General features: G+C 50.8%; 1 protein-coding gene across 1 annotated transcript in view; it reads right to left on the bottom strand.

Annotated features, from left to right (window-relative positions):
• IDH2 (isocitrate dehydrogenase 2 (NADP+), mitochondrial) overlaps positions 1 to 4,161 on the bottom strand; it is a 9,739-nt gene extending 5,578 nt beyond the window's left edge. The window contains exons 1-2 of the mRNA XM_006769584.2: positions 4,070 to 4,161; positions 1,915 to 2,080 (exon numbers count right to left, since the gene is read on the bottom strand). Coding sequence (XP_006769647.1) covers positions 1,915 to 2,080; positions 4,070 to 4,120 — 217 coding nt within the window. The 5' untranslated portion in view covers positions 4,121 to 4,161. The remainder of the gene's footprint in view (positions 1 to 1,914; positions 2,081 to 4,069) is intronic.
• Positions 4,162 to 10,490: the final 6,329 nt, after the last annotated feature.

The raw sequence follows: 10,490 nt of genomic DNA on the forward strand, positions 1-10,490 counted from the left end.
ATTATTTTCCTATCAAATTAAAAATCTGACTACTTTACATCCACCCAGGTACAAGCTACATCAGTGATGGCGAACCTTTTGAGCTCGGCGTGTCAGCATTTTGAAAAACCCTAACTTAACTCTGGTGCCGTGTCACATAGAAATTTTTTGATATCTGCAACCCTAGTAAAGCAAAGACTTATATTTTTGATATTTATTTTATATATTTAAATGCCACTTAACAAAGAAAAATCAACCCCAAAAAATGAGTTCGCGTGCTGACACGCGTGTCATAGGTTCGCCATCACGGATAGAGTGTGAATGTGTGGGCCCCAGAACCACACTGCCTGGCTTCAGGGTCCACTCCACCACCTCTGACTGTGGGTCCCGTGCAGGTGGTCTAACCCGAGATACAAAAGGAAAGTAGTGATAGCCCTAGCTGGCCTGGCTCAGTGGATAGAGCACCGGCCTGTGGACTGAAGGGTCCCAGGTTTGATTCCGGTTAAGGGCACATGCCCGGGTTGCGGGCTCGATCCCCGGTGTGGGGCGTGCAGGAGGCAGCTGATCCATGATTCTCTCTCATCATTGATGTTTCTATCTCCCTCTCCCTTCCTCTCTGAAATAAAAATGTATTTTAAAAAAGAAAAGATGCCGAAACCGGTTTGGCTCAGTGGATAGAGCGTCGGCTTGTGGACTGAAGGGCCCAGGTTCGATTCCGGTCAAGGGCATGTACCTGAGTTGCGGGCACATCCCCAGTAGGAGATGTGCAGGAGGCAGCTGATCGATGTCTCTCTCTCATCGATGTTTCTAACTCTCTATCTCTCTCCCTTCCTCTCTGTAAAAAATCAATAAAATATATTAAAAAAAAGAAAAAGAAAAAAGAAAAGAAAGTAGTGATAAAACACCTACTCTTTTGGATCACTGTGAGGATTAAATGAACTCATACATGAAGTGCCTAGAACAGTGCCTGGCACGTGGTCTGACTATCGTTACTTCCACATGGTACTGGGACGTGTAGCTCAGCCCGATGAACCCTGGCAGCACACGGCCTCACCCGGGTCCTCTGGTTCTGGCCGCAGAACTGCCACTAATCGAAGGGCCGGGCCTGAGTTATCAAGACTGTGACCTTTAACACCCTTATCCAGAAAATGGGGATATACTAGTATACATCCCAGAGCTCGGGAGAATAAAAAGGAAAACTTGCGAGAAGAGCTTAGCACGAAAATGATTCCAATACCCTAAGGTCAGTACAACCCAAAAGACAGGAGGAGGCGTGCGGGGAGGGGGGTGGTCTTGAATGCTTCCTTCTAAGACGCTGATTCTGCCAGAATTAGGGGGACAGAACTCTGAAAACTCCTACACCACCCTCTCTAGGCTTTTCCAAACCTGGCCCCTCTATCCACACACCACTGTCATTTCATGGAAGCCTCCAGAGCAGCCCTCAGGACCAGGGACCAGCAGCCAGGACCAGGGACAGCAGCCAGTGACCCCTGTACGGCCGTGGAGGACGCTAGTAACGTTCCCCGGAGCCCCCAAGGCTCTGAAGAATACAGGCCTGGCACACAGTCCTCCTCTGGACAGAGCTGGCCCAGGTCTCTCTGTCCACCTGCCTGCAAAACAGTCCAGGAGGCCAGAGGGGCAGCCCCCCCAAGCGCCATTCTCACTGTGACAGCATCAGCGTCAGCTTCCTCTTCCTCCTCCCTGTCACCGATGGCACCTCCACTGGCCAGAGCCGCATATCACAGCAGAAACCCCCCTGGCCTGGGAGCAGGGAACGGATTCTGGTCTCTGCTCGATCACACCCCGACTGTGGAAGCTGAAGCCAGCCCCTTAACCGCCCCTCCCCAGCCCCATCTACAGGGACCACTGTCCCCCAGGCATTCGCAGGGAGACTGGGGTCACGTCCCAGCCCACGCACCCCTCAGGGCCCCGCACCTTCCACACGGGCCTCATCGGGAGTGATGGTGGCGCACTTGACAGCCACGCTGTACTTCTGGGTGGCCAACGCGGAGTCGATGGTGACCTGGTCGTCAGTTTTGTCACGGTTTGGGAGCCCCAGGTCGAAATACTTGAGCTGGACGTCCACGTGGGGCAGGATGAGCTAGAGACAGAGGCAGGGCAAGGCGTCAGATACGATGACTCAGGGGCATGTGCAGGCTGCGGCAGGGGACACTCAGTCAGGGCAGGGACGAGGGAAGGCCAGCGGAGGGAGGGGCAGCGCAGCAGAGGGTGAGAGTCAGCCATTCCTCTCTGGGGCCGGCCAAAGCTGGCTGGAGGCCGGGGCTCCGGAGAGAGGCCGGCAGCCCCACAGAGGGCTCACCCTTTTGCATGGACCACATGCCCCCGCCATGGCCCATCAACTCAACCAAACCCCAACCTCCCAGTGCATTGCTATTCTCAAACCAGGGATGGGGCCCGGCAGGTGTTTCTCAGTGGTTAGCGTCGACCTAGGAACCAGGAGATCACGGTTCGATTCCCAGTCAGGGAACATGCCCAGATTGTGGGCTCGATGCCCAGTGTGGGGTGTGCAGGAGGCAACCGATCAACGAGTCTCTCACTATTGATGTTCCTATCTCTCCCTCTCCCTTCCTCTCAGAAATCAACAAAATATATTTGAAATAAATAAATAAATAAGCAAACAAACGAGGGATGGGGAACATCTGGCCTGCAGGCTGTATAAGGCAGTAAATAAGTAAATAAACGAGGGATGGGCAACATCTGGCCTGCAGGCTATATAAGGCCCACGGAATCATTTGGTCTGGTTCTGCCAAGACATTAGGGGTGAGTTAATTAAATGTTTGACTGGTCCTGGCCGGCTTGGCTCAGTGGATAGAGCATCGGCGTACGGACTCAAGGGGTCCCAGGTTCGATTCCAGCCAAGAGCACATGCCTGGGTTGCAGGCTCGATCCCCAGTGAGGGGTGTGCAGGAGACAACCAATCAATGATTCTCTCTCATCAGTGATGTTTTTATCTATCTATCTTTCTAGCTTCCTCACTGAAATCAATAAAGAAATATTTAAAAAATAAATAAATAAATAAATGTTTGACCAAACATAGCAAGATAATTTTTTTTTTTAAGCAGGATAATTTTTAAGCTGATCATTTAGTATGGCCCATGAATGATGTTCTAAACATCCAAATGGCCCTTGGCAGAAAAAAGGTTCCCCACCCCTGCAACAGTGGGTTCCCTCATCTCCCCCGTTCAGAAATGGCGCCTCTCAACCTTCTCCTTGTGGACACAGATAAATTGTAGGGTCTTCACGTAGACAACACACTTTCCCAGGCAGAACCCACTGACTTGGAGAATCCAAGAAGCCTCCCTGGGAACCATGTACTGTGGTGGCTCAAACAAGTCCCTGCCCTGCAGAGCGCACCACGGCCACCACTCACAAAGACATCCCTGAACCACTCAGAAAAGGTGACCTCGCCCTAACCGGTATGGCTCAGTGGATAGAGCGTCAGCCTGTGGACTCAAGGGTCCCAGGTTCGATGCCGGTCAAGGGCATGCACCTTGGTTGCGGGCACATCCCCTGTAGGAGGTGTGCAGGAGGCAGCTGATCAATGTTTCTCATCGATGTTTCTAACTCTCTATCCCTCTCCCTTCCTCTCTGAAATCAATTAAAAAAATAAACAAAAAATAAATTAAAAGAAAGGTGACTCCAGGCACTGCTGCACCCACACCAGCCCCGCGCTCCTTCACCCCCATGAGGCAGCACGTCGGACAGAGCGGGTGAGAGGGACAGGATACGGGCCTTTCCAAACCTGGCGCCTCTATCCACACACCACTGTGGATACAGATTGGGACACGCAGGCTTCGGCACCAGCAGGGGACACAGGCTGCCGAGCACAGGCCGCCGCCAGACGCCCCAAGAACCACGAGTGGTCTGGACACAGCGGAAGGATGGGTGGGAGGAGGGAAACAGGACTGCGGCCGCCCACCCCACCAGGGGACAGGGGCATCAGGTGATGGGTGGGGCCTGAAGCGGGGGTCAGGGGTGGGGGGTGAGGAGGGGAGAGGCCTGTGCTGGGGCGGAGCACTGAGCCTGGCCCGCCACGGGGAGGGCTGCCACTCACTCCGGAGGGAACTACCTTGTCCTTGATGAACTGCCAGATAATCCGGGTCATCTCATCGCCGTCCATCTCCACCACCGGCTTGGCCACCTTGATCCTCTTGTCGGCATCTAGGACGGGGCACAGACACGGCATGAGGCCCCTGGGGAGGAGGGTGAGGGAGCCCCCGGCCCCAAGGGGAGAGCAGTGGTCAGCCAGGCCCAGCTGCCCAGCGTTCACACCCAGAACAGCTCTCGAGCAGCTCGGGGAACTGAACCCGCCACTGAGCGTGGCCAGCCTGGCCAGTGAGATCTCCCAACGCAGAGAACTCGAGCCAGCCGGGGCCGCCCTGTCCCCAGGAACAGCTCTCGGACAGCTCGGGGACCTGAACCCGCCACTGAGCGTGGTCACCCTGGCCAGTGAGATCTCCCAATGCAGAGAACTCGAGCCAGCCGGGGCCGCCCTGTCCAGCAGCAGGTCGGGAGAGGCTGCCGGGGGGCTGCTGCCACCTGGTTCCCCAGGCGACCCAGGATCCCCTCTAGTCCAATTTTTTTTTTTTAATCCTCACCCAAGGATATTTTTTCCATTGACTTTTAGAGAGAGTGAAAGAAAGAGGGAAAAACAGAGAGAAACATTGATGTGAGAGAAACATATCGATTGGTTGCCTCCTGCACAAGCCCCGGCCAGGGAGGAGCCTGCAACCGAGGTTAGTGCCCTTGACCGGAATCGAACCCGGGACCCTTCGGTCCGCAGGCCGATGCTCTATCCACTGAGCCGAACCGGCCAGGGCTTCCCTGTGTCCTTCTAATAACATCCTCTCAAACATGGCCTGTCACTCACTCGGTCTGTTGCTTGCAACCCGAGAAGCTGACTAACTTGCAAGGAGGAGGGATTGTATTAACACCTCCTCCTGGCCGGACAGCGTCCCCACCATTTGCACAATTCCATTCACTCCTCCCCAAGGGAGTATCATCACCTCCACTTTCAATGTGGGGAGGAGGCTGAGGTCCCCAGGTTACAGCTTGAAAACAGGAGGATTCGCACCTGGCAGGAGAGGAAACAGGCTGGGAAGGGAGCTCAGAACTGGCCCGAGTGGCTCGGGTCGGCCAGTCCTGCCAGAGGAGCATCTCAAGACTGGACGAGGGGGAGGGCGGAGGGGAAACCAGCGCCAGGGAAGCTCTTCAAGGAAATTCTGACTCGAGAAAAACCCGACAGTCTGGGAAGCGCATTCCAAGGAAAACTCAAGAAAATGGCCCAGCCCCAGCTGGTTTGGCTCAGTGGCTAGAGCACCGGCTTGCGGACTGACAGGTCCCGGGTTCGATTCCGGTCAAGGGCACATGCCCGGGGTTGCGGGCTCGATCACCAAGTAGGGGGCATGCAGGAGGCAGCCGATCAATGATTCTCTTGTCATTGAGGTTTCTCTCTCTCTCCCTCTCTTTTCCTCTCTGCGATAAATAAAAATATATCTTTTAAAAAAGAAAAGAAGATGGCCCATCTAATTCGTCAGTACAGGCTGCCTTGGAGGAGGCTTGTTGACCTGAGGGGCACCCAAGCTCCAGAACATCCCTCCGCCCGCAGCCTGGAGGAACCAGTGACATCTGTGCAAAACCTGCAACCGGGTGGGTAGCTCAGTGGGTTGGAGCGTGGTCCTGATACGCCAAGGTTGTGGGTTCGATCCCTGGTCAGGGCACATATGAAAAGCAACCAACAAAAGCATAAGTAAGTGGAACGACAAATAGATGTTTCTTCCCTCTCTCCCTCCCTTCTTTTCTCTTAAAAAAAAAAAAGTGTCAAGATTATTCAGAGACAGGAGGAAACACAGATCCCTTGCTCAAGTGCAGCCCTCGGATGCCCTTGTGAGTCAGACACAGAATAGCAGAAAGCAACACAGACTGGAAGGAAATACTTCACTCCCTGGAGAACAAGGGATTTGGGGCCCAAGCAACAGCATTCCTTCACCCTTTCTGGCCTGAAGCTTGACTGGAACAGGTTTTAGGACCTGCAGAAAGTCTACGGGGCTGTGGCAGGGCGACCTTGATTTCTAGGAGCACTTCCTATGAGTTCATTTGAGGAGAGCCAATCCAGTGTTTAAAGAACATATTGAACCCTAATCGGGATCCCTAAGGAGAGATTCATTTAGGGGCCAGTCCTCACGGTCGCACACTTGAGCTCCATTCAAGTTTTAGCTTCATGCCGGCAGCTCGTGGGCTGTGGACACCACGCTTCCTCCGTGAGGGAGTTGAATGTCAAGGTCACAGCTGTGCACACAGGAGTCCAATCCTCAGAGACCACAGGGCCCACAGGCTCATTCGGTTTGACCCACATAGGGTTTTTCTTAAGTATTAATTGGTGGCCACAGTTTAAAATCAGGAGATTGTAACAACAACAAAATCCCAGCCCTAGCTGGCTTGGCTCAGTGGATAGAGCGTCAGCCTACAGACTGAAGGGTCCCGGGTTCGATTCCAGTCAAGGGCACATGCCCAGGTTGCAGGCTCCATCTCCGGGGGTGAGGGGGGCATACAGGAGGCAGCCGATCAATGATTCTCTCTCATCATTGATGTTTCTATCTCTCTCCCTCTCCCTTCCTCTCTGAAATCAATATAAATATATATTAAAAAGTTTTTTTTTTAAATCCCCAAAAACAAGTGGGCAAAGGACTTGAATAGATAGTTCACCAAAGTGATAGATAAAAAAAACCAACAAGTGCGTGAAAACATGCTCAACATCACTAATCATTAGGGAAATTCAAATCAAAACCACAATGAAATACCACCTGGACCCCTTAGAATGGCTACTATCAAGAAACAAACACACAAACAAACAGAAAACAGGTCAACACTTGTTGGGCTCATGCCGGCAGCCCGTGGGCTGTGGACACCACACTTCCTCCGTGAGGGAGGTGAATGTCAAGGTCACAGCTGTGCATACGGGAGTCCAACCCTCAGAGACCACGGGGCCCACTGACTTACAACCAGATGCTAAGCGCCTCTTCCTGAAACACCTACAACACAACAGTGCCCGCCCCCAAGGAGGGAGGATGGAAGGGAAGACCTACAGGTAGTGAGGCGAGAGCAAGCAGCGCCTTTGCCAAGGTCAAGGAGCTGGGAACAGTGATGAAAACCAGAGCAGGATGCAGAGAAACTGGAACCCTGTGCACGGCTGGTGAGAATGTGCAGCTGCTATAGAAAACAGCTCCAGCCGAAACCGGTGTGGCTCAGTGGATAAAGCGTCGGCCTGCGGACTGAAAGGTCCCGGGTTCGATTCCGGTCAAGGGCATGTACCTGGGTTGCGGGCACATCCCCAGTGGGGAGTGTGCAGGAGGCAGCTGATCAATGTTTCTCTCTCATCGATGTTTCTAACTCTCTATCTCTCTCCCTTCCTCTCTGTAAAAAATCAATAAAATATATTAAAAAAGAAAGAAAACAGCTCCATACTGTGCCACTTATCTACAAATTAAAAACTAGAGCCTGGCTGGTGAGGCTCAGTGGCTCAGCACTGACCTGAGAACTGAGAGGTCACGGTTTAATTCCCGGTCAGGGCACATGCCCGGGTTGCGGGCTCGATCCCCAGTGTGGGGCGTGCAGAATGCAGTGGGTCAATGATTCTCTGTCATCATTGATGTTTCTATCTCTCTCCCCCTCTCTCTTCCTCTCTGAAATCACTAAAGATATATTTAAAAACAAAAACTAGAATCTCCATGTGACCCACCAGTCCTACTTCTGGATATGTATCTGGAAGAATCAAAGCAGGGTCTTGTACACCCATATTCATATCAGCATTACCCACAATAGCCAAGAGTGTGGAGCAACCCAAGTGTCCATCAACGGATGAATGAACAACCCAAATATGGCATGCACCTTCAGGAGAACAGGCCCGGCTGGTGTGGCTCAGTGGTTGACTGTTGACCTATGAACCAGGTTGCGGGCTCGATCCCCAGTAGGGGGCGTGCAGGAGGCAGCCGATTAATGATTCTCACTCATCATGATGTCTCTCTCTCTCACTCCCTCTCCCTTCCTCTCTAAAATCAATAAAAACATATTTAAAAAAAAAAAAAAGAGGAGAACAGGACTCAGAAGCGAATCCAGGAGAATTACGAAAAATTTTCCTCCTAAAGGCTGAACAATGTTCATGATTCCAAGTTTTCTAAGACTGGGCTCCTCACTCCTTAACCATGGATATACCTGCTTTAAAACTAAAACGGGAAGCGGCTGCATGTGTTAGTGATGTGGGACCTACCCCAACAGCTTTTGCTGCTTGTTCTTTTGTTTCAATTGCACAGAATTCACTTTGTATCTCTTACCCTGTGGTATAGTCATATGACAACATTGCAGCCCTGGCCAGGTAGCTCAGTTAGTTACAGTGTTATCCAGATACTTCAAGGTTTCGGGTTCAACCCCCACCGGTCAAGGGCATGTGCCTGGGTTGCGGGCACATCCCCAGTGGGAGATGTGCAGAAGGCAGCTGGTCGATGCTTCTCTCTCATCGATGTTTCTAACTCTCTATCTCTCTCCCTTCCTCTCTGTAAAAAATCAATAAAATATATTTAAAAAAAAATATGTAAGGATTTAATAACTAAGCTTTTTACAATTCCTGTACCTTACTCAGACACTCAATAAACGTTAACTTGATATTTTTACAGCAGAACGTACATGCAATGGAATATTATTCAGCCAATAACTAAGCTTTTTATAATTCCTGTACCTTACCAGATATTTTTACGGCAGAACGTACATGCAATGGAATATTATTCAGCCTTGCAAAGGAAGGCCATCTGGTCACACATGCCACAACAGTGATGAACCTTAAGGCCTTCAGGACGCTGTGCTAAGTGAAACAAGCCAGTCACAAAAAGACAGATTCACCTTATATGAGGTGCCTAACGAAATCAAAGTCATAGAAACAGAAAGTAGAAAGGCGGTTGCCAGGGGCTGGGGTGGGGGGAATGGGGAGTTATTGTTTAATAAGTATAGAGTTTTAGTTTTGCGAGATGAAAAAGGTCTGGATATTGGTTGTACAATAATGTAAATATACTGAACACTACTGAACTGCAGACTTAAAAGTGGGTAAAATGGAAATTTCTGTTATGCATTTGTACAACCTATAGATATAGAAGCCTAATATGCAAATTGTCCCCGTGGGAGTTCAATGGGGAGACCCATCCTTCCCTATGGCATGTGCTGACCACCAGGGGGCGGCACGTAACTAAGGAAGGCCCCGGCCAGCAGCTGGAAGGCCCCGATCGGCCCTGATTGCTGGCCAACCCTAGGGACCCTACCTGTTCACGAATTTTGTGCACCGGGCCTCTAGTAAAACATAAGAAATAAAGATTCAATTAAAAAAATTAAAGATTTTACATAAAAATCCAGCCTTTCTGGTGACAGGATTGAGAAGTACAGGTTGGTAGTTACAGAATAGCCACAGGGATGTAAGGTACAGCCTGGGTAGTGTAGTCGATAATATTGTAATTATGTGTGGTGACAGGTGGGGACTGGAAATAGGGGGCACACTTTGTAAAGTATATGATTGTCTAACAACTATGTGTGTACCCGAAACAAATACAAAATAACACTGAATGCAAACTGTATTTGAAAATAAAGTTTTTAGCCCTGGCTGGTTTGGTTCAGTGGATAGAGCGTCGGCCTGTGGACGGAAGGGTCCCAGGTTCAATTCCAGCCAAGGCACATGCCCAGGTTACAGGCTCCATCCCCAGTAAGGGGCTATGCAGGAGGCAGCCAATCACTGATTCTCTCTCATCATTGATGTTTCTCTCTCTCTGTCCTTCTCCCTTCCTCTCTGAAATCAATAAAAAAATTTTTAAAAAAAAAGAAAATAAAGTTTTTAATTTAAAAAAAAGTAAAGTAAAATAAATTAAGAATAGAAAAACAATCCAGCCTCTCTTGAAGAATGAGTTGCTTCCACAGGCTGAGTCCGTGCTGGCGCTCGGCCCAGATGGGATGGGCTGAGCTGAGGCGGCCTCTGTCTCCCTGCCAGGCCTACCGCCAGGCCTACCACGTGTCTCTCAGAGTCCCCTAAGGCATAGCTGTTGTTCAGCCAAATATGGTGGAGACATTCCCATCATCTGCCCCCCGGGGAGACAAGTGGCAACAAGCACCCTGAAATCCCAGGAACAGAGGCAGGGCCTCCCTGAATGCCTCCTAGGGACACCATGAAATCTTCAGATGAGACGTTGCACCAACATTGTCCTCCCGGCCAGGGTGTGGGGATGGGATTACAGCAGTCCTGTCCTCCCCATGTGGGGCTCCCAGCACCCAACACCAAGTAAGGATTTATTTTTATTTTCTTGTTAATATATTTTCATTGATTTCAGAGAGGAAGGGAGAGGGATAGAGAGATAGAAACATCAACCATGAGAATCATTGATCGGCTGCCTCCTGCACGCCCTCTACTGGGGATTGAGTTGCAACCCAGGCATGTGCCCTGACCGACAATCGAACCTGCG

This window comes from Myotis davidii, unplaced genomic scaffold, assembly GCF_000327345.1.
Source record: "Myotis davidii unplaced genomic scaffold, ASM32734v1 scaffold324, whole genome shotgun sequence".
NCBI lineage: Eukaryota > Metazoa > Chordata > Mammalia > Chiroptera > Vespertilionidae > Myotis > Myotis davidii.